The following is a 25149-nucleotide window of genomic DNA, read 5'->3' on the forward strand; positions in this document are numbered from 1 at the left end:
TCGGGGTACAGTCATTTATTCTGTTCTTATACCACAGCAATCGATATTTAGTTTACACAACGGGCGTATGAAAACGTACAACCACATTACAGACTAGCTAGATAGTTACTTTGTTTGCTGTGAGTAACGTAACGCGCTAAAAAGGCTCACCTACGATAACGTAATCTTTTTCATTTTTCCCCTTCTTTCGTTTCTTTTTTTCAATTTTTTTTTTATCACGACGCTGCTCATCGAGCTGACGCGATGGGACGCATTCGCCTCGGAAGAGATGCGTAAAAGAACCGAAAATCGAGAGATCGCCGTCAGAGAATTTCGATGATACGCTTTACCGCTTCTCGCTCATGTTACAGAGCTCCTTCGCGACGCGGTCTCCATTCGAAAGCTCACAAAATCAGGCGTTATTGCATTTGACGAGGTACAGAGGGTGGGGGAGGGGGAGAAGGGGGCAATCGAAGTAAGCACATTCTCTTCTCCTCAGCTCGGCTATGCCAAGAATCCATGCATTTAAAAATTTTTCTTTTCGGCTATCTATAACATTACAATTGTATCGGATCTTGTTGGAAGTACATATCTTTTACAGAATACAAGCTCGAGAGCGAGATCCGTCTTGACAACTGACAATGAAGGCGCCGCCGTTATTTCCGTAGAGAGAGAGAGAGAGAGAGAGAGAGAGAGAGGTGCAAATTGTCTTCGAAATAAATCAATTTACATGCTAATAAACACCGTAATAATTACAGGACGCGTGGAATAAAATATCGTGCGCATAGTAAAAAAAAAAAAAAAAAAACCGAGGAACGAAAAGGAGGAGATTGGAAGAGGAGAACTCCAGGTGATGGAGATGTAAGAACGGACAGTCGTGTAAATATATCCCGATATGACATCGTGCAATCCATACGCCTTTTTGTTCCTCTTTCACTGTAAAACATAGGACGTACAATTCGTTCTCACTGTGACGGAAATCAAATCTGAATTACCGAGATTAAATCGACCGGCGCCGGCATCGACATCGGCTCGACGTTCTCGACGTCGTTTGCACATTTATCGGACGCATACAAAGTGCAAATACGACGTTTTCTCTCGATACGCAAAAACGGGGCAACAGAAAAGTGCCTTTCTCCTAAATGCTTTGCAGTCTCTCTATTTACCGCAGGGTGCGTGCCCTTTTGTCTCGTTACTTTCTGCATGTTCTGTAACTCAATTGTATGTATGTGTACGTAATATAATGCCGGATGAACTGAATGATTTATTTATTAATTAATGTTGCTGTTGTATTTTGTTGTCACTGCTGCTGCTGCTGCTGCTGCTGCTGCTGCTGCTGCTGTGTTTTGAAGTAACCATACAGTGCGTGCTTTTTTTAAAGGGTCACGCAAATTTCTAAAGATCTCCCCTTCCCACCCCGAACTGCCACCTGCTGAATTGGTTTTTTTTCTTTTGCTTACGAGTTATTTAAGAGTTTTTTCTTGTGTCTCAGTTTTATATGCGCAAGATAACACTCACTACAGCTAGAGTTACGATACGTCCTGGTCTTCCACATCCTGCAACTGCTCCTTTTGTTCAGCTTCACCTGCGCAACAAAAATACGAAATATTTCAGTAAATAATCTAGTTGAACGCACCTAAACAATGCATGTCAAATAAATTATGTTTGATAAATAAAACAATTTGAAGAGATAATTTTAAATAAAATCAATTTGCGATATTTTTCTTATTTTTTTTTTATTTCTTTTAATATGGTGACGATTGTATAAGAGTTATGTCGCTCACCAAGTCAGATATGCTGGGAGGATGAGGACGATAGGAAAAGGGTATCTATGTTCAGGCATCGTGGGTATCAACAGGAATATCGTCTTGTTGGTCAGACTCGGACTCTGAATTACAAAGTATTAATTCCACGTTCGAAAACCGCATAATTTTCTTACAAATTAAAATAAATTAAAAACAAGCTTACAGCAGAAATATGAATATAAATATGAGCGAGAGAAAAGTTCAGAATATCTTATGATCTTAATATATATTTTATTGATTTTATCCTCTAACATTTTCATAAATCCGAGAGGGGGAGGGAGAGAGACAGAGAGAGAGAGAGAGAGAGGGGTCAATATTTCTTCAGAAAAATATTAAATCATCCATAATTCTCATATATCATGTAAAATTAAAAATTTATACAAAATTTTTAATCAATTTATTGAGTAACTATGTATATAGAGCTTAAAATGAGTAATTCAATCTAGTAATACGCAACCTTTCTTAGGAATCATTTTCAGATCACTTTTAGAAATAGGTAAAATCTTTCGGATCGGATAATGTTCATTTCGTTTGTATAAAAAATAGAAAATATAATTTGATATTTTCAATTATGAGCCGTAAGGTCGCAGAAAATTCACAGGTGAGCCGCAAGTTGCGCATCACTGGTTAATAAATCATCCCGTCAAATTACAAAACGCTAATTTAAAACTCTATTAGAAGCAATATGAAATGAATGTAAAACTTGTTTCCCTAATCTTTCGACAATTTCAGATCATTCATTTGCAATTTTTAGATAAAAATGTTTATCTACTTTATCCCGGCAGTAAATTTAAGAGTAAAAAAAAGACCACAATTGGAATTATAAAGCTAAAAAAGTTCCTTTTGTTTCTAGAATTTAATAAAAGACATGTTCATTGAAAAAACAAGTTTCTCATCTTCTTTTCTATATTTCTAGTCGTGATGAAGCATGTAGCTTCTGAGACATCCTAGGTAAATTACGTGAGACGAGATAAAATTCTATCACAATGCATAGTATTCGTCTGCGTGTCGATCGATCGAGAATAGGCGGGATACGTCGCACGACGCATTCTAGCGTAATCAAAACATCCCTATGGCAGTTTTGCCTCTGTAAGTAAATGGGACACTAACCGTCTCCCTGCATATCCGACGTCCATAGAGTGAGGTTGTCCCTGAGGAGTTGCATTATGAGGGTAGAATCTTTGTAGCTCTCCTCAGACAGCGTGTCCAGTTCGGCGATCGCATCGTCGAAGGCTGCCTTCGCTAAGCGGCATGCTCTGTCAGGGCTGTTGAGGATCTCGTAATAGAACACGGAGAAGTTGAGCGCTAATCCCAAGCGAATGGGATGGGTCGGCGGTAGTTCCGTCATGGCGATATCGCTCGCTGCTTTGTATGCCACCAGGGAGTTCTCCGCCGCTTCCTTTCTGTCGTTACCAATGGCAAATTCTGCCAAGTAACGATGGTAATCACCTTTCCTGAAAACACGTCAATGGTGGATTAATAACAATTCGTATCGTACGCTGAAATATGGTGCAGTTGACTCAACAGAGAGTTTATTGTACAATTTTCTTAAAAATAAATAAATAAAAGTAAAAGAAAATGATAAAAAATCAGAAAGTCTTATATTTAGCACTAGGAAAAAATACAAAGTCAGTATCAATAACTAATGTATATCGACTTTGTGAGCAAGATATTTTTATTAAGAACCACTATGATATAAAGAATTGTAGATGGTTATGATGCAATTGTATTTTTTAACTTAATTTATCAGCATAATTTTTATGTAAATAACATGTAAAAAAAAATGGAAAATTATTTAATACTAAAATCGTGTTCATAAATAAAATAAGTAAAATTTTTGTTTCAAAAATACAAAATAACTATAGATTAATGTCCTACGGACAATTGCGTAAAATATACAAATGGATTCTTACATTTTATAATAGAAGACTTTGGATTCTCCCGTAGAAGCACACGGTATCAAGTGCTTATCCAAGACACCAAGGATATCGGCGCAAATATCCCTGAGCTCCTTTTCCACTTGAGATCGGTATTGGCGAATCATCTCTAGTTTCCCCTCGGCACCCTTGTTCTCCTCCTTTTGCTCAATGCTCGAGATTATTCTCCAGGAGGCTCTCCTTGCTCCGATCACATTTTTGTACGCTACCGAAAGAAGGTTCCTTTCTTCTACGGTGAGTTCTACGTCCAGCGAAGCCACTTTCTTCATCGCCTCAACCATCTCTGCAAATAATACCAGCAACCAATATTGTTGATAAAGTTCATCGACTTGTCATATGTAAGATACACACACACACACACACACACACACACACACACACACACACACACACACACACACACACACACACACACACACACACACACAATAATCATTAGATGAAAAATTATAATTAAAATAAACGTAAAAGTAAACTATATGTGTAAGAAAAATATATTCCATGGAAAAATATAATTCCCTATGACAAAAAATAATTTCTTTTTCTGTTAAACAAATATTATTTCAAATTTCTTCAAACAAATACTAAACCTACATAATAAAAACAATCTTCGGAGTAACGGAAGTCACTTTCTAAGGAGCAAAAATACTGTTTTTATATATAGCATCTTGATTTTTCTCTACATTAATGGTATATAACATTTTTATCTACTCTCGTGACATTTATAATAATCCTTAAATAGCAAAACTACCGAAGAGACTCTTAGATAATCAAAGTTCCTATAGGAAAATATAACATAAAAATATCCTAACAATACTGAACAAATTTTTGTCATAACAATTTGATCGACGATGAAACCTGACGCGAAACGTAAAATTACATAATTATTTTATATTCTACGTCTTCCGCGTTTCTCTATGTTTATCCTGCAAAGTTCAGGTTGTCAAAGGATTCCTCATAAATCATTGTGAAATGAACTCCGTGCCGCTCGTGAACTTGTTCGCTTAAATGGCGTATGGACGTTTGGCCTATAAAATGTTACGTGCCTATCGCGGATGAAACGATAGCGCGGAGTGCCTTTGGAGTAAAGGGGATGAACGCGTCGGTATATATTAATCCGCTGCCCCTTGAACTTTGCACGGAAGTCATATAATATGTATACCGGCACATATTCGAGCGATATTCGCTCAGAGAAGCGCTGCCATTTTTGGCCTGCAGATGTTTTTACGGAATACTCTCTCGTGCTTGCTAGCAGGGCCTCCCTGCCTGCCTGCCTGCCTGCTTGCCTGGTTTAACCAATGTATTTTTCAAGCTTCATTAAGTGGGTATCTAAAAACTCAAACCGACAAATTGTGGCAAAAGAGGAGGAAGTTAATTAGTGAATCAAAGCGAAGAATACGAGAAAATGTCAAGTGTAACAACAACATTATATAAGGTCATTAAAAGTAAAATAAGATGCAAGCTTCGTAACTCGATTTGAAGCTGCAAATTTGTTACAGCGCAGAAGGACTCGATCCCACACGTCCCTTACGACATTAGAACTTGAGTTAATCTCATAAAGATCGGAGATAAATTACAAATGCAAATGTTGACGCTCTGCAACGCTCACAACTGCGGCGATTAAACGTTCGTCTTCTCCGTAGTTTGAAAGATCGGAAGAGGGAGAAGTCGGAAACTTGTCCTCAACTTGAAGCTGATATCTCCATTCAAAATACGAGCCTGAATTCAAGAAACTTTCTGTCTTCGAGTTGCCTGCTATATGCGCTCGCTTGTACTTTGTGCGCTTAAAATGGCACAAGTGGCACGTCGCCACTCTCCCAAACGGGAGGGGAGATGCAAGCGACTGGACTCCGGAAACTTAGAGACCATTATAACAACAGCATAATAACGGCAAAGGAAGCAAGGAAGGAAGGAAGGAAGGAAAAGACGTAGATCGATGCGTGGATCAACTCGTCGCATTGCACGCACCGACGTTACCGATCAAGTGGTACCGTCAAGTTCACAGGGGGTGAATGTGACGTAAAGCGGACGTTACAATGAACACGGTGTACATATACCAGTGTGCAGCAACGTAGGATAGCAGCCAGATCAATACTTTCCTTCTGCTAACCACCCCTTTCCCCCATTCTGTACTCTTCCTCCTCCTCCTCCTCTTCTTGCCACCTTCTCACCCCTTTGCTCACCCTCCCCATTTCCCACCCAATCTACTCTTCTCTCTGCTTGTTTCTTTCTTCAGCTACCCTCAAATTCCAGTCGTCATTTCTCGCCCTCCAACACGACGTTCTAGGAAAGTCATATCGTTATGTCGTCTCCACTCAGGCTCTACACTAGGGACCGATCATGCCAATGTCGTACCGGGTTACCTCTAACGTCAAGCCCGAATTTTCGTAATTATCCCGTATATCACGTATAATCAAGATAATCTAGAAAGGGATTACGAACAGTCAATCTGTAGTCATTGGTTGATAATTGATGCATGTTAATTATCCTCGATACGTTTCGGCCCTTTTCACGAGCACTTTTCAAGTGACTCCCTAGGGTGACATAAGAGAGGCCTGTTCCTTTTCCATATTCCAGGACTGAACTTTTTGCATAGTTCATCTTTATCCTCTTCTATCCAATGTGAAAAGAAAAAGAAGAAAAATGAATCGTGCAAGAAATTCAGTCCTGGAATATGGAAAAAGAACAGACTTCGGATCTGTCTGCGTTGCTTGCATTTTTTGCACTCAGTAAGACTGTCCTTTTACCACACTCTAGGACTAAACTTCTTGCGCACAGTTTATATTTTACCTTTTTTTCTCCAATGTGAAGAGAAAAAGAAAAAAAGATAAACCGTGTAAGAAGTTGAGGCCTGGGGTATGGAAAACGAACAGATCTACTGATATTTTGATTTTCTTTCTCTTCAACGTCCATATATATGTACATTCATCTCATTTTAAGTGCAAAATTCTTTTCGGAATTTCATGCAACACCACAACAGAATATAGACTATAATAGAATTAATTTTATTTCATCCCCGTTTCTATCAATGTAGATTAATTTTAATCCCGATTCCATTAAATCTTCATCTTTTCCAATTCTAAAAAGATGGAAAATTGAACTGAGATTAAAGTTAATCTACATTGATAAAAACGGGTATTAGAGATCCACGTCATGATAGTAAACTGATATAGCTTAAGAAACACGCACGTTTGATAATAATTTTTCTCAGAATTTTTCCATAATGCAAGAAGGAAAGGAAGGAAAGGAAACAACACTGGGAAGCATCAGATACGCAATTTAAAGAGAGAATTTCTCTCGGAGGAATAAATCAATTTCCATTCATCGAACTTTCAGTAATTACGCTTGGCATCGAAATTCCAATATTTCATCTTCAAAGAGGATTCTAAGAGAATGATACGACTTTTAAAAGTGACGGAAACTAGAATATAACAACTGCGTTTGAACCGACTTGACTTTCGGTCGATTAAAAGTGGTTTCGTGCTGGAAACAGAATTTGCTAATTAGAGAAATTCTGAAAGAAAGAAAAAAAAAGATTCGCCAATTAGAACGGCACCACGAAAGAAACAAAGATTCGTTAATCAGTGGCACGAGAATTCGTGCACGAGATCTCTTGATCTCGTTATATCGGGTAACGTACGAGGAAAAAAAAACAATCTAGAGAGCCTTAAATCGTCGAGTTAAAAGAAATGAGATTTTAAAAGAATAAGAGGAAAGGAATACGGTCGCGCCACATTATTACACTTTTCTTTTCACTCCCCATTTTCTTTATTACTATTGAACAAGAGATTCGCAGCAGAGAGTCTCTTTTCCTCTTATCACTGATGAGATTATCGCTACGACTAGCTACTTTACATGTTACTCAGGCCGTTCCGGAGACGAATGCATCTCCCTCTCTTCCGAGGCGCATAAATCGAGGAACGGACACATTTTTTTCTTTCGCATGGAAAGGAGAGGGAAAGAAATAAGAAAAGAGAGGGGAAATGGCTAGAGCACAGATAAAAGTATACTGAGAAAAGTGTCTGGCTGAAAATAGACGAAAAGATTGTAGGTCTGTTCGCGTTACTTGCACTTTATTACACTCAGCATCTTCGCTTTCTCTCCCTCCAACGTCCGAATAAAATCTTATTTTAAGTGCAAAAATTTTGAGGAATTTCAAGCAACGTGAACAGACGTGTATAATATCAATCAAAATTCCAACTAGGTTCTTTCAACACTAGAATTATATAGTAGATGTAATTTAAGAAAATTTTTTTTTTATTCGTCGTTGATTTACAAACAGAATTCCAATTAATCCTAGGAGACGTTAGGTCTGTAGGTATTGCTTAAATTCCCCCCCCCCAAAAAAAACTTTTGCACTTAAAAGGAGACAAATGTATCTATATATTCCGGCGTTGAAGAGAGAGAAAGCGAAAAGTGCAAGCAACAGGAACTGAACGTCGAGTCTTTATTTTCAAGTAAAACTAAGTCTGTTCGCGTTGCTTAAAATCCCCAAAAATGTTTACACTTGGAACGAGATAAATATATGTATAATCGGGCATCGAAGCGAGAGAAGCGGTGAAGATGGTGAATGGAAAAAATACAAGGAACGCAAACAAATTAATAAGGTAATTACAAAATTTATAGGTGTTGATCACACACAAATGAAATTATTAAAAATATTTTAGTACAATAGATAAATTCGTTCACTTGAGAAATGTTCACTTTGTTTCAAGATATAGAATGAGCGTTGCTCCAGATAGATTATATATTTTTCTCAGTATACGTATGATACAGCCGGCTGGATGGACTTGAGGAATCCTCAAAGATGTTAGACGACACGAAGCGCGCGCGCGCGCGCACACCGAGACGTATCTATAGCGCAGGGATCAGCAGGGATGGAAAAATTTGACCATCTCTTCCCTCCCGCGCCTCTCGTCGCTATACTCGTCGCTCCGCTCCATGGCCTCCCATTTCAAGATACAGTCTCTCACTCGTCCCTCTCAACCTTGTTCTTCGCAGCTCGTCCCGGCCATCGCGCCCTCGCGCCATCGCCCGGAACGTCGGAATGAGATGAATGAGATGGTGAAATTCGTGTGAAATTCCGAGTACTTTACTTGGATATTTTATTACCGAAAGATAGCGATAGGTATGACAAGTCAAGCGCGCATCGAACAGCATCGAATGAACGCGATCGATACGAAAGGAGCCGAGCCGAACCGAGCCGAGCGCGCTCCAAATCGCTTCGCTTCGCCGCGCCGCGCCGCGCCGCGCCGCGCCGGCCGGTGTGTGCCGACGCTCGATAATCACGCACGTCCGCGGTCCGCGAGGTCGCGTCGAATATCGATGGAATCGTCATCGTCGAGGCGCTTCGGAAGCCGCAAAGCCAGCTACCGCTCACTCTGCACGCTTCACGTTATTACGCCTAACCTGGACCCTGTTAACTCAACACGGAAAGGGAGAGAGAATGGAGGGGGGAGGGAAGATGCGTGCGTGCGAAAAGATCAAACGGATCGAGTCGGCAAAAGCGACATCCGGCCGATCCGTCGGGTCTATTTTACCTGATGATAAGCCTTCGCGTCTCATTCTTCTTTAAAGCGGACCACCCCACGCGGTTCGCGCGTGGACTCGTCTCGCTTTTTCTTCGCTTTTCGCGCGGAGAAAGGAGCCGAAGTTGCGGAAAATACTGAAGCGGACCGTGCAGCTATTGTAGAATCCACGCGGATGACGGTTCTCGCCCCTCTCTCTCTCTCTCTCTCTCTCTCTCTGTCGAGGTTGAAAAAGAGGTCGGAAAAGAGGAAAAAAAAGAACGACATTGGCTCTTCTCATTTTTGGCTTTTGACTGCGTTTAGAAAATTTATCCGGGTGCATCCACATATTATTTTATTCTTTTTCTTCGCAGAATGTTGAACAAAGATAAAATGTATGATGAAATCATGTCTAATTCCACCATGGATAATATGATATTGAACGGTAACTCTTCTCGGTCGATCGAATCCACAATCAGTGATTTCTTCGCGCGCGCTCAAGGCCAGATGCCACGAGCGGAACACGCGACTTACTGCGTGTATCCGTGGTATAATAACCCGGCGGCGGCGGCGATGGCGATGGCGGTGGCGGTGGCGGGGCGATTAGCCAAGGCGCCTCGACGTGTCTATACGTCATCAACATTCACGAGTCCCATGACCGTCCGTTGTCGAGAGAGAAACGAACCTGTCTCGCTTCGCTTATCTGCCGAAGAGACATGTAACTCTCCAGGGTAGGAGGTGAAAAAGAGCGACGAGGCGGAGAACCGGGAGCACGCCTAGCAACGGCAACGTCCAGCGTCGATCAGGACTTTCGAAGCACGGAATCCAAAGGAATCGGGCCGCGAGACAACTCTCATCCGTTCTTTATTACAGATCAACTCTTCTTACATGGTTCATCTTCCTTTTCTCTTCACGCAGGAAAAGAAAAGAAAAAAAGAGAGCTGAATAGCGCGACAATTTCAGCTAAAAGAGCAGGTCTAACGCAAGTCGAGAAAACGCACGGGGGATCCGTCGTCTCGTCCCGCGGCAGGCCCCCCCGGGGCTTCGACGATTGAACGAACGAACGGACGGACGGACGGACGAAGTAGCGAACGGGCGGGCCTCGCCGGATCGACCGTCGAGAATGACACGGGGCGATATCGCGTCCGGCGCCGCCACAAAGGAACGCCGCCGGCTATGACGAATAACGCCGTAATGATCGCGCCCGCCACCAATTTTGACAGATACGACGCGCTCCAACGAGAGCGACAGCCCCGGGAGAGTATGTACCATCAGAGTATGATAAAGAATAGGAAAGGTTATTCGTCGAGAAAGGAAATTGTCCGATGGGTCGCGGGCTATCACGAGGACATCGGTCCGCCAGACGGCCACGATCGGCAACGATGGTCCGCGACCTGGTCGATGCGAACAAAGGGGGAAGGGGGGGGGGAGGAGAGGAGAGGAGAGCCCGTTGACGCGATGCACGAGACGCGAATAGATCGCGCGGGACGTAGATCGGTTTCGCGGTTTCGCGTCGACGAACCGGCTAGATTCCGTCCCCTCTGTCCACCTCCCCCCCCTCGCAAGCGAAAAGGGGAAATATCAACTTACCGTCGTAGCGTTCCGCTTGCTCGGCCAGTTTCGCCTTGTAAACGTTGTCCTCCCGTTCCGACATCTCGGATGCGTGCGGATCTCACTGGTTAAATGAATAACGAGAGACTCACGCGGGGGAGAGACGCGCGCACGGAATACGCCGTTCGGCAAACGATCGCCTGAAATACGCACAACGAAGCCACTCCGCACCACAGACGTACAGACCACTCGCAGGCTCACTGACCAAGATGGCGGCGCCCGCCAACAATCGAAAGCAGTTCCCAGTCTCTCGCGCAGCAGCTCCGCGGATTGACTCCGCTCGCCATGCGCTCGCGCCGTGTATTACTACGCCCGTGACGTCATTGCCTCTCCGCCGCCATCTCGGGACGGATCACGCCATCACGGACGGACGGACCGAGTGCGCAGGCGCAGGCGCAAGCGCGCACGCAGTACGCCCTACGCACGTACCAATACATATGATATTATGATCGTGCGACCTGCGACCTGCGAACGAAAAAAACATTCTCTCTCTCTCTCTCTGTTTCTTCTGCTGAAAACGACCTCATCGCAATAGATTCAACAGCTCGCGTATGTACGTATGGTACATACTACGTGAATCGCGAGATACGTCGTACCCGCCTTAACCGCCTTAATCGCCCGGCGCGCCGCCCCTCCGCTAGCGCTAGTCTGCTAAGAGTGCCAAGACTGCCAAGTCTGCTTTCCGGCTCTGTTCCAAGTTCTAAGCTTTCATCTCCGTCAAAACGCCGCGGAAACGCCGAGGAACGCACGGAATCAGATCCGACGGAATTGGCGGAAGGCGAACCGGGAAACCGCCGCGCCGCGCCGGCCGGACCGAACGACGAAGACGATTTATGCCCGTTTCCACCAACGCAAATTAACTTTAATCTCGGTTCAACTAACTCCTTGTCTTTTTCTAGTTCTAAAGGTTAGAAAAAGACGAAAAGTTGAACCGAGATTAAAAGTTAATCTACATTGGTGGAAATGGGCATTAGACGATCAAAAGTCAAGACTCGTCAGTCACGCCACGACACGATTTGCAATGTATCTTATCGAGTTTCTCCTCTCCCTGTGGTGCTAAACTGATCGGACATTTTCAAAATTTTTTAAAAATTGCTCAAACAACGACCGTTCATTTCTTCCCCATGCTCTATATCGTCATATATTATATACGTTGATACAAATATCATACAGAACAAATATTAAAAATCAATTTTACAACTTATTAAAAAATTTCTACTGAGAAAGAAAACTATTTTTTCTACTGCGTGGTATCGCAAAAAAACTCCTGAATCAAAAAGGAACCAATAAATCTAAATGTCTGTAAAAAGTATAAAATCAATATAAAATATTCTCTCAACAAACTCGATCTGTCTGGTTCCACACAAATTCCACGCGGATCAACTTTAATCTCAGTTTAACTCATTCTTCATCTTTTTGTAATGTTTGTTTCTACCAATGTAGTTTAATTTTAATCTCGCGCGATTTAATTTATTCTTCATTTTTTCTAATTCTCAAAATTGTAGACAGAGATGAGTTATATATGCTTATTTCTTCTATCAATGTGGATTAACTTTAATTGCACAGTTTAATTTACTCTTTATCTTTTTCTAATTCTTATAAGACTCTAGAAAAGAATTAAACGTAAACTAGTTTCATTCTTTTCTAGAATTGGTGGAAACGAGCATAAAAATTAAAAAAGGATAAACGATATGTTAAATCCAATGGAGATTAAAGTTAATCTACATTGGTGGGAACGGGCATTAATCCGTATTAATTCAAATCGCGTTTTTACAGTCCTTTCATATATAATTGATTCAATATAATTTATTCGACAAAACCAAGAGTCGCTTATGATACAATTACGGCCTTTTACGCGATTGACGATGGGTGGCTATAAAGGAGACGCCACGAAATGAATATCCCTTTGTAGCGAAGCATATTTGTATTTTTCTCTCTCCCTCACACGAATTGGCTAATGTACAAGTACTATGATTCAGCTTCATTATTCTGCGCTCTCTCTCTCTCTCTCTCTCTCTCTCACTCACAAAACACACACACACACAACCGTATCTCGTTAAATTATTTATTTTTATAATTTTTGTATTTATATGTATACAGGCGTGTGTATAATATATATATATAATTTCAATTATTATAAACCATTAAAATTATAATACAGCCAGAGGACTTAGCATAATGATCATTATAGACATTGGCTGCAAGCTAGTCTTTCCGTTCGGTTTATCGAGGTATATACTTGTACAAGGCAGCTTGTATGTACCTGATAATATCGCGAATGGAATGGCCTATGTGCTCATAAGTAAGAAGGATATACAATAAGTTTCACCAATTAATCGCTTTATGTACATACTGGCATACACACATACAAACACATACATACGTACGCACGCAAATCATTCGCTATAAATCGGTCGCACGTGCCTATAGGTGCACGCGTCTTTCTATGCTACAGCGATAATTTCGAGAAACAAACAAACGATCGTTACATTCGGGGACCCGATTTCGATTCTCTTTAATCGGGCGGAGCAGCACTTAGGAGCCTTCGATTCGCGCCTCGATTTGCTTTTGTCGTTCCATTTCGGTGATAACGCGCGTCGCATGCCTCTGCGTTACAGCTTGGTAAAGTATTCGGAGCGTATCTAGCGTGCTTGAAATCTGTGCAGACGTGAAATGGCATGGTTTCTTTTTTTTTCCTCTTTCCTTCTCGCCTCTTGTAAAAAAAACGCTGGCCAAACTTGGAAGCATCATCGTCGTCGGTTTATTACGTGTGTAAAACGTTAATCATTGCGCGCCTGCATTTGAAATCACTGAATAAATCTTCCAATGTAGTTTTACTGTTCCTCTTGTATTTATAATACTCTTCTCCATCAAGATTTATTTTCAACACTTCCAACACTTCTCAGACTTTGTTGTTGTAACATCAGATAGAGTAGAAAGTGCGCAATGAGAGAATTATTAAAAAAAAAAAAATTAAAACTACTGACACGCGTTAAAAAATCAATTGGATTTTTAATACATGGAGATGTTTTTCTTTTTCTCTGTAAAAATAAATAAGTATAGTAAAAATAAATGAGAGAAATCATCGTATCTTGTTTTATATTAATTCAAATCGAGTGTATCGACTCGATTCTAATTCTCGTTGCACATCTTTCTCTGTATTTATACAAATACTTTCAACCATGTGGATTACGATAGATTAAAAATAATGAAATTCACACAGGATTTTTGCATATACATATAATAGCACATCGATCGCGACTTCGGTAAAACTTCAGTTCAAATTCTTTCTCGAAAATTAGATTTATATTTACCTAAACATAAATTGAGAATACTGAATATATTATAAAATAAAACATTGAACTTGATTTGAAATCCTTCCTCTTCAATGACAAAAGTTCTTTATACTCTCTTCTTACACAGTCTTATTGCAATCTTGATTTTAGGCTAAAGTAGTGAAATATTCAGAATTCATTCTCGACTTGCTCAAGCTTCGATTTTTTTACAAATTCTTACATATAGCTAATGTAATAAACGCAAAAATTTAAGATTGGCTACTTATTATTTTAGCACAAAATCTTAAAAAAAAAAAAAAATAGCACGCAAGTGCATATTAACAAAATATCATGCGTGTTGAGGGTATTAGATATTAGCTTCGAAAATAGAGACAAAAAGAAAGACAGGGAGGAAAAAGGGAAACGAAAGAAAGGGAGAGAGGTAGAAAAGAATAGCGAATGCGATGACATGCAAGTACAAATTGCATATTGTACATGTCAGAGTTGCCAACAAGTTTCGTCCACTTCATTGGAAGAATTAATTGCTAAATCACATCCCGTAACAACCCCATTATCACGTCAACGTTATATTTCATAAGCATTTAAATCTCGACCACGAGCGGTCGCGACTTTTAATTTCGGCTATCGTCACTTTTAAACGATCCAAAACTTCTTCACGCACTGCATGTATGTGACAGAGTCATTGCAATCGAATCTATCTACATAACGAACTAAAATATGTTTGGACATCGTGACCAGTCACCTCTGCTTTTATGATCCCAATATTCGCCATTATAAACAAAACAACGGCTGTCCGTGTACGGATCCTGCTTCTTTCTAAACCATAGAGGATCGTACGTCTCATAAGATAATCCTGTGGAGAAATACAAAATTCTATGAGCATAAAAGAGGAGCTTAATTTTCACGATTTAACCATATAAACAAACATACCTTGTGCAGTAGCCTTTTCGGAGTCGTGCTCGCGAGCTCGTCTAGTAGCTCTTTGTTTTTCCTCTAAACGCAATTTTTCTGCATTGGCTTCGTCCCACCGTCCATCCTCCATTAATCGCTGATCAGGCCTCAATCGAGAATCCGTTGGAGCTATACCTTCTTCTGGTTCGTTCAATTGACACGCTAGTTCCGTGAATGTATAATATTTCTCAGAGTCTTCGCTGCAATATTATATTTAAGTATTGAAATATATTTCAGATATATTTTTCAGATATTATGTATAAGTAAAGAGGAGGATACACACACAACTTTTATTATTTCGCGATCGTGCGGGGATAATTTTATTTATTAATTTAATCGAAAATTATTAATTAATTATAAGAGCGCTATATTCAGGAAAAAATTGATACATTGAAATAAAGACTAAAATCCTCATTCACATCGTTGAAATTGTCAATTATACTTGAATAATTTACAAACTACTACACAGTTGCTGATTCAAGAATTAATTTTTAAATGATTGAAGCATAATTGATAGCGATTTCGTAACGATGTCAATAAGGAAATTAGCTAATTAACTTTATTTCATAAACGTAACAATTTTTCCTTCAGCGTACGGTCATCACTGTCATCATCATTTTCGGTTTTCACGAAGAAAAATACATAAGAAAGTGTAGAAATAAAACGATCCATGAACGGTCGCGAAAAAAGTTTTTTTTTGTGGCCTCCTCTCTAATAAAAGATCCTTTCGATCGATTTTTGTTTTGAGATATACTTTTCAGCATGGAAATGCATTCTACTGGAAAAAGTCGTCGATCTATATATATATATATATATATATATATGTATATGTTGATAAAAATATAAAATTTACACACAACTTTAACAAGTGAAATAAATAAACAAGTTTAATTTTTACACGGATATTATTGCTGTATACTTACGTAGGCATACGTCGTTTCCAAGCTAATATATAAGGACCTGTTTTATAAACTGGATTATCGGGTGTGCCAGACGTGCTGATTACCGGCGCTATTTCGATCTTTGAATCCCACGTACCCTGCACTACCCACTTGACTTCTTTGTTGGAATTCATGACTACGCCCTTTACCTTGCGCTGACTATCTCGCGAGAAGTACGAGTACGGTATGTACTTCAAATGGCACTTGATACCTTCCTTATGATTTACAATATCCATATCGCCACTCTGATCGACCCACAATCTCCCGACTATAATATTATGTACTGTAGTAGTGACTTTTCGCCATGTGTAATGATGCTGGCCACTATTAAATTCTAAATGAGCAGTACCCAAAGGAATCACCTAATTCAAGCAAAATCACAAAATTCCATTTTCAAAACGGTTGTATTTAGAAAGAACAATACATACCGGTTGCGCGCGTAATTATTTGATTTGACGACGTGATTATTTGCGATATGTATTGTATAATCGGTATGTCTTTTCAGATGTATCAAGACATTGTACCTGCAGATATTTTCCACGAAATTTAGAAGCCATTGTAAACTCTTGCCAACATCGCCATTTCTTTCCTTCGCAATGTTGAGCTAGCATAGGCGGGTGATGAGACACTTGCTCTGAAATCGCGCGCCATCCAAGATCATCCGTACGATCGCATTCGTAAGTTTCACCCAAAAGGGGATTGAAAGGCTTCCCCGTTCTAGCGGCGGTTGTAGCGTAACTAGACACAGTGAACGCGGCTACAAAAGCCATCTGTTCGTAACTATCCGTACATTCCGCAGCCCTATTTTTATATATAAAAAAGCAAAACAATTACGTCAATCGTCATTTCACTTGCATAAATGAGACGCGACAAAAAATATACTACTATACCTGTCAAGAATATCCGCGTATTCATAGTCTTCCGTTAATCGTTGAAGCATACTGAGCGGTTCAGAAAAGTTGACCGGCATAGGAATTTTGGACAAGTCTTTGCCAATGCAGTTTTTCATTATACTCCATAGGTTCAAGGGATAGTTTGGTTTGTCAGGTACCCTGGTCCTTCGTTTCCGTTTTGAAATGGTGGTCATCCCGGTGCTGCTGCTGTCATTATTGGATCGCCAGCTTGTCTGTGTTATAGAGTGTTAAAAAAGAAGAAAAAAAAAACATCTCTATACATCCTACGTTACGTGTCATTTTACTCGAGAGGAGGAAAGAAGAGAAAGAATGTAATTCGCTTACAATATCCAGATCGTTGGTGATTCTAACAGCCGAGAGAGTCTGCGCAGCAGTGGAATCGGTCACAATGAGGAAGGAATCGGCTCCAGTGGAATCGGAGACAGGCAAGGGCGTTGGATCTCCCTCTGAACTGGAGCCATCGTCGCTACCTTGGGAATCGGTGCGATCTCTCGCATGGGAAATGGAATTGCTCGTGGCAATGGGTATAGTTAGTGCGAAAGTGTCCGATTCTTGGGCGTCGTAAAATTCGGCGTTATCCTCTTCATCCTCCGACGGTGACGTTGTAATTGCGGGATCTGCAAAGTGATAATTTTCCATTTGACAAGCGACAAGCGGAACGCGGAATGTGAGGTATGACGTCGCGTAGAAATTTCGAGCTGGGACAAGTAAAAAATTGGACGGAGCACGTGAACGCGGAATGTTGCACAAAGTCGTGTCTGGATAAGCATCGAGATAAGGATAAAGTATTTATCTCGGCGCAGCGTGACGGAATCGAGTTGTGTTGGTCGTTGAGAGTGACGCGGGATTCGGAGGAAGGAAAAGGCGCGTGCAAATTACGCCAGTTGACGCGAGTCACCCGCGTTCGCGTTCGTGAGATCGTATCGCGTAATAAAGAATCGATATGACGTCCCGCGAGCCCCGCGCGCGGCAAGACCGCCGCGTGGGTCCGTCTCGAGAGTCGAGAGTTGGGGTTCATTTCGCGCGACCGATAAACCGATTTCGTGCGCTCGCGCTCGAGCTCGGCTCTGCCCACCCTCCTTTGCCTTTCTCCCGTTTCCGTCGCGTCGCGTCGCGTTGCGTCGCGTCGAATCGAATCGAATGTGCCGCCGCGCTCTGTAGAGTGTAGTGCTCCGGCCCGTGACCCGCTCGGCGCTCACTGCTCAGTGCTCGCTCAATCATCAAACTGACGCGGCGCGGCGTTGCGGAGGTACGGCTTCGTCCGCTCCGCTCCGCTCCGCTCCGTCCCGACACCCTCTTTCTTCTCTCTTCGAGGGATACAACCAACGCTGAACGCACACTCCCCTCTAATCGAATCACACGCGATTTCCGCTCTCCTCTCGATTCCGCGCCAATTCCGCGACTCCCGGTGACCGAGAGAATCATTATGAAACGCCAACGAGCCGTCATTGTATTTTTCTCGGGCAATTATCGTTACCTTCGACCGCACCGATCATCCCATTGTCTGCACCAAAAGCGACCGCACCGTTCGGAACTCGGGGGGGTATCCCGCGTTATCGGAGATAACGGAAATAAAAAACGATTCTCCACTACCATGATTTGCGAGACCGCTCCAACCGCTCTCCGGGCTCCCGCCGATTAAGCCTCCGACTCTCGGAGGAGAGGAAGCAGCACACCCGACCGTGTCGTGTGCGGACGTACGTACGATATACATAAATTATCACGTTACCTATATACGGGACGGAAGACGTCAGATGAGAGCACAGCGCGGATAAACCCTCTATTTTCTCCTATGTGTACAGCGCCAATCGTAATCCGTATACGGATTTACGGATGGACGATGCATACGTAGACGTACGTAGACCACGGCTGACGTAATCACGTGACAACGCGACGCGTTGCATCGGCGCGGCGATGCCTCCTAGAGATGCCATCTAGCGCGAACACGGACAACCGATTGCAGCCGCTGAGATTTAAATTCCGCTCCCACGTCTCACGAATGTATATCATTTTTTTATATGAGAAAGAAAAAAGATAAATAAAATGCAGACTCGAGCGAGGGCTAACTCGGCTAAATGCCAACGCGAGATGGGAATTTTTAAGTATAATTTTTGTTTCGTAAAGAATCTCCGGTTATAGGCTGGAGACTAATTAATAGTGCAGCATGTATATAAATCTAATGTCCTTTCTCTCTCTCCTTCTCTTCAAAATTTTTTAATTAATTTCAATTTTTTAATTTTGAGTAATAAAACTATACTTCAGACAAGTTCAGATGGTGGTATCTTTTATAGAGAGAGAATTTTAATTTTGAACTAGTTATACAAAGATATAAAAAATTAGAAAACCGATAATAATCGGTTAATAATGATTTATTACTTGTTATTTTTGTTAAAGAAAAATTGGTTCTAAATAATATTATTAAAAAGCATATATTAAAAGAGCGGTTTTTAAGTATTGATAAACAAAGTTCTGTTTAACAAATTAAAACAGATTTCATTATTATCGTTTTCTAAAACTAAATAAAATTTGGTGATTTTAAGCAATAATACGGCAGTAAAAGTATTAAAAATGCGCCAACAAGTGCATGTTAACGAAATAGAAAAGAATAGAAATCAATTGATTTACGTGAAGGTCTGTGTCCTCCCGCAGGCGTCGCTGAAGGAATCGCATGTTGCGCGGCTTCCTCCAGGTGGGAATGTTGTCTAGCTAACTGCTCGACCATTTTCTCTATTCGTACTTTCTGATCACGCTCGTGCTGCAGCATCTTTTTCCACTTAGGCTCTTGTTGTTGGGCTAGTTGCAAGTAATCGCTGCTCGTCTGCAACATGTTCAATCTGTTGTCATAAGTTGCGTTTTGTGTGAGATCACATCGGTGATAAATCGCATCAATAGAGAGAGTGCCAATGTCGAGGGCAATTTCGTGAATGAGACAACTCTGATTGGCAAGAGAATTGACCTCTGCTCTTTGCAAATCTTGCGAATTTCTACGTACGAACGTAGACTTTGAACGTATCATTCATATAAAAAGTTCATTACTAACTGTATCTCGAGATTTCCCCCTTCTTTTTCCACTCGTTGGATGAATCACGCTCAGTTATGCTATATATATATATATACACACACACACACACACACACACACACACGTATGTATATCGTTACGATAAGATTTACGAGATGTTCACAAAACAAGTTCAAGAGTTTGTTCAGCAAGTTCAGTAAAATAATGGCAAATTAATGTTATCATCTTTCGAAGCATTACTCAGATCCCACATCGTGCAATATCCCTAATTCAACTTGATTTTTTAAGAATATTTAAAGATTTTGACGGCTTAATATTGCTGTATTAAAAAGTTACTGCAGCCAGGAGTGTTGATATTGAGATTGAGTCTTGACATTGAGAAAAACAGAGGAATTCTAAATAAAAAACTAGATTTTCTAATCAGATAACATGATATGGTGCCACTATTACAAGATTCGCAAATAAATGCAGGGAAAAAAAGTATCATTCGCAGATTTACGACTTTGCGTCGTACAATTTTGCAGATTATCGTTTGGTTTGAACTTACACTAATCATAGCATTCGCCGCAATCCGGAAAAGTGTGGCTCGTTCGCTGACGATCTTGAATTTCGCTGCTAATTCGGGGGACGGAGGCTCTATCATTTCCAAATCGGATAAAGCTCGTTGGAGCCCAGATCCCTGCTTAAGCATCAAGTCATTGCACGCTTGTAGATCATCCAGTCGTCGCGTTAGATCCTTAATCACAGACGCAGTTTCTACGTTTTGATTGTCGTTATCTTGATACTCCTCCTCCTCTTCTTCTAAAAGAGATTTCGCCGCATAACGTCGCCGAAGTACTAAAGCTCAATAATATATAAGAAAAAGATAGGTGCAACACACGACAGTTATGCAAATGTACAATTATCGTATCGGTATTGCAGTCGTTTGCGATGCAAATCAAATTCATTAATTACACACAGTATAGTACAATAATCTATAATAGATGTAAGAACGCGTTCATTAAATTAATTATAGCAACGGAATATTCTATTAATACTGTACAACAGTTGATTCAAATTCACGAAGAAATCTCAAATTTTTAATATTAACTTTGCAATTCGAACTTTATATCTCTAAAATACATAAATCACATTAATTCTGAATTCAACATTTTATACGAGATATTTTCCAATCTCTCAAACACTTAATAAATGGAGAGAATAAAGAAGATAAGCCTTTCTTGAAGGTTAATTCATATATGTTAAAATTAATAAAGTTAAAATCTATTCGTAATAAATATATTGACTCTCTTCAGGAAATAGATTGAATTTGATTATTTTACTATATCGCACACACACACACAAAAACATTTTTTCAAATACCTATTTATTAAACTGCTGATATACGCGCGTGCGCGCGAGTATCGTATATAAATATAGAGAAATACTTTAGCTTATTAAAATTTATTTAACAAAAATGTTCAAGTTATTGTTCATGTATATCGATTTTAAAACCTTTTTCAATGTTTATAAAATCAGTTTCTAATTGACGAATCCATCAAAATGAAAATTTTATTACATTTTAACTTTCTGTGCATCAAATTAAAATATCTTAAGCCAAACTATTTACAGATATTAATCGTCCACGGTTATTAATTTAACTCTCTGTTTGTAATATATACATCACATATTTTTACTCCGTCCGTCTGCAATCTGGATCTTTTTTATCCAATCCAATTTTTTTTTATTGTTTTAGGCTTTTAAAATAGGAAAAACTTGAAAGTAATTTTTCAACATCTCTATTACATTACTAAATAAGTTTTTTAGCTCAAATGTTAAAACCATCATTGTAAAAATTGAAAGTTCAGCAAAAATGACGAAGAAATCTGAGAGTACAATTTCGCTTATGCTGAAAAAGATTCAGATTGCAGAGATGGAGGATTAAAGGAATCCTAAAGTCGCCTTACATATATTACCGTTTATTTTTTAAATAAATATTTCTTCTAACTTCTTTTATACACAGGTTTAAAAATCCTTTTTTAAAGTATAAACGATAATATAATCCAACCGATTGAGTTTATATTAAAAACGAAAAAAAGTTGGAAAATTAGTTTTGTTAGTTGCGTCGGCTTTCAGCGTCGATTCGTATAAACAATATTAATTTGCTTTATATGCTATACTTTGAACGTGTATAATAAAACAATCTTGATTCGCGGATTAGGGATTACGTGAATAAAGAATATTGAGTTCCTAGAATTAGACTTGGATAATTAATATAAAAGATTAGTAAATAAGAGATTAGTAAATGTGTACGTATATGAAGATCCTACCGAGTTGCTAAAGAAGCAGACGACTTTAGGCTCCCTTGAATGGAAGATGGAAAAAAGCATCGCGAGAAAATGTCAATAGATGTAGAAAAGCACCGAAAAAACGACAGCATATTTACGCAATATACAGGCACGATCTATCGTAACAATCGTACAAACCAGATTCCATCGCTTGGATAGCCTTGGCTTTTGCCAGCTCGAGAGCCGTGACCCATTGCTGCCGCTCCACCTCGGTTGACGCCTTGATGTGGAAGGTCTGCGTGCCGCCGTTGCTCACGACGAAGGTGCAGGCGTCCACCGTGTGTATTAAGGCCCCGTGTAAGGAAATGGTGCCGCGGCAAGTGTGAGACATCTCCGCGGGATTTCTGAAACAGGGAGTAACAGAGACGCAACAGTCTCAGGTACGCGTCCCTCTCAGGTCGCCCCGGGATTGCCGAATGACACGGAGAAAGACAGGCGTCGTGAGTTTGCAATCGGGAGGGACGGACTCTATACGACGATTTTAATAATACGACGATCCGGACGATTCGGCCGTGAACAAGATTCATCCAAGCGACCACCTCCCCCTCCCCCACAAACAAAAAATTGGCATAACAATGTAGCAACGATTTTCCGTCTGCGTTAATCTGTGACACCATATTTCTGACTTGGCGGGAGAGAGGATATGACGGAGAGGAACAGTTATCAACATATAGAAAAGTGTATGGACTCGTCGGCGTAATCCAAGGAAACTAAACACTCGATTACGCAGCCGATGGAAGCGATTTAGCGATCCCATTACCATCCCGTATAGGCCGTATTATGGATCCGTATTATGCTCCCCTATCCACGCGATAGACGCGAGTGCCTCTTGTCGCACTCGCACTCGCGGTCGTCGGTCAAGAGCAATCCAGGATGGGAGGATAGGATCATATTCTCCGTCGTACGAAACGACTATCCAAATACTGGTGCGGGGCGGTATAAGGAGAGTTCTCAATCGGATCATGCACTCGGTGAGGTCACTCGGGTTAATCGAACACGCAACAATCACAATTCCGTGTGGAAGAGGAAAGGAAAGGAAAAGAAAAGTCATGCTAGCGCGCTCGGACAGGCGCGTGTACAGGCTGTACCCTGGAAATGGATCTCGCCGAGCTCTGTGTGGGCTGTGTATTTATACTATTTATACTCTACTCGCGCGCGCCCGCCGTCAAGTGCGCGGATGAAAAGGAAAAATCATGCGATCACGATTAGGGTGAAAACTTTTCTTTCCAGAATCATCAACACTTTCGCCTGCAGTATCACGAGTGCTTCTCGTAATACTGCAAAGAATGTATAAAGTGTATCTTTGTCTTAATGATGCTCGTTGCAATCTGACAAACTGATCTATCGTTGCGTTAAACAGTGACGAATCTATAATATACTCGTACGTCGGAGCAAAAAGATGCGTATATTCATCTACCAACCAGCATTTCGATCTATAAGGTCTGACTCGGTCAACATAAGATTAATTTTATAATCTCAATTTACTTTTGATCTTTTTCTTCAATTCTAAGAATTAAACCGAGAGATTAAAGTTAATCTTATATTACCAAAGGGATCTATTGTCTGTTTTCTATTTTCTCAATGTAGATTGTAGATTAACTTTAATCGCGATTCAACTTCTACAATCTTCTCTTTTTTTAATTCTTACAACTAGAAAAGAATGAAGAGTGGTTAGTCAATGTAAAACGTGCTAAAGGATGGCTTTAACAATCGATTTAAAAATTCTTGCAAAATTCTGCGTAAATAGAAAGGTATTTATAATCCGGAAAAATGTAGTTTCGATATGTATGTCAACTACGATCGCATAATCTTCCTCCATCCAAAGCGAGTAAAACTGCGTGCACACTGTCAAAGTCCATCGATCTATTTAAGAACACTCTGTACATGTTCAAGTATAAATTGGCGGAAACGTGTTCCGAGATACTTGCGTGTATTTATTTACCAAGATAGTAATCTTACAGCGCATAGCCTCCTTATTTATGTAATCTTTGGTGAATATTTGTATTGATGAAATATCTGTATAAAAATATTTTCACGACAAAATAGTCGATCCACAATTCATTGGAAAGGCAGGAGGTTATTGTTGAATTCGATTTACCGTGAATTGATACTACGGCTGTGTGTTGATAAAATTCAGTTTATATACCATATTCAGCAGTGATGTATCGGTCCGATTTTTCCTACTTGACTATTCACGATGTTTAAACATGGTATCCCGAAGATAGTTTTCCTCAAGTCGAAGATTCTAATGAATTCTAATGTGTTCGGATTAAACTTTCACTTAGGACTTGGGAGATATGTCGAAACACGCATCCGCCACTGGTACTTTTATTAAAGAGAAACGGATTAATATATGCAAAAATTTAATGTTAAAAGAAAATGCCCTGTGTGTCTGTGTGTATAATAAATCGAGTTATTACCAAAATATCCCGTATGCGAAAAAAATTAAGACGATACAAAGTTTCCAACTACAAAGAAAGAAAAATTATTTAATCAAGAGAAAAGAAGAACAAGTTACTCGACAAAGATTACAAAATCTTTCAGTTCATCGATCGCATTCGGAGAAAAAAGGAAAATTAATCTGTAGATAATTCCTTCTGCGCGATTGATAGAACTTTCGAGCGCATCCACACAAAAAAAAAAGAGAAAGAAAACTAAAATCGTCTAATCTAAGATACCACCGGTAATAGCTATATCTTGTCGATTCAACAACGATTGCAGTTACGTGTACAGTCTCACTGCGTGAGACAGTTACAAAAGTGAACAAAAAGACGAGACTCGACTGGCACGAACGTAACTCGCACGATAAAGAACACAACATAAAGAAGCGATACATTTCATTCAGCACACGACTGTATTA

At 40.3% G+C, this 25149-nt stretch overlaps 2 protein-coding genes across 8 annotated transcripts in view; both read right to left on the reverse strand.

Moving 5' to 3' along the window:
- On the reverse strand, positions 1–11145 carry 14-3-3epsilon (tyrosine 3-monooxygenase/tryptophan 5-monooxygenase activation protein epsilon). 2 transcript variants are annotated; one of them, XM_018507058.1, is made up of 5 exons: positions 10819–11145; positions 3698–4004; positions 2895–3238; positions 1498–1564; positions 1–1411 (listed from the first exon to the last, which is right to left on the reverse strand). In XM_018507058.1, exons 1-4 carry the CDS (start codon positions 10880–10882, stop codon positions 1509–1511), a joined length of 771 nt encoding a protein of 256 aa, XP_018362560.1. In that variant the 5' UTR covers positions 10883–11145; the 3' UTR covers positions 1–1411; positions 1498–1508. The 2 variants fall into 2 exon arrangements, with proteins under 2 accessions (XP_018362560.1, XP_018362559.1); XM_018507057.1 differs by having other exon boundaries at positions 1–1564.
- A 3288-nt stretch (positions 11146–14433) lies between these two features.
- Osbp (oxysterol binding protein) overlaps positions 14434–25149 on the reverse strand; it is a 15795-nt gene continuing 5079 nt past the window's right edge. For 2 of the 6 annotated variants that reach the window (XM_018507025.1, XM_018507022.1), the window contains 9 exons: positions 22428–22633; positions 20510–20763; positions 19567–19759; positions 17266–17558; positions 16918–17153; positions 16552–16828; positions 16010–16389; positions 15066–15286; positions 14434–14988 (listed from right to left, as the gene is read on the reverse strand). In XM_018507025.1, coding sequence (XP_018362527.1) covers positions 14846–14988; positions 15066–15286; positions 16010–16389; positions 16552–16828; positions 16918–17153; positions 17266–17558; positions 19567–19759; positions 20510–20763; positions 22428–22633 — 2203 coding nt within the window. In that variant the 3' untranslated portion in view covers positions 14434–14845. Of the gene's footprint in view, positions 14989–15065; positions 15287–16009; positions 16390–16551; positions 16829–16917; positions 17154–17265; positions 17559–19566; positions 19760–20509; positions 20806–22427; positions 22634–25149 lie in introns of all 6 variants that reach the window. The other 4 variants (XM_018507024.1, XM_018507020.1, XM_018507023.1 and 1 more) reach the window with 3 other exon arrangements.

This window comes from Trachymyrmex cornetzi, unplaced genomic scaffold (assembly GCF_001594075.2).
Source record: "Trachymyrmex cornetzi isolate Tcor2-1 unplaced genomic scaffold, Tcor1.1 scaffold23, whole genome shotgun sequence".
NCBI lineage: Eukaryota > Metazoa > Arthropoda > Insecta > Hymenoptera > Formicidae > Trachymyrmex > Trachymyrmex cornetzi.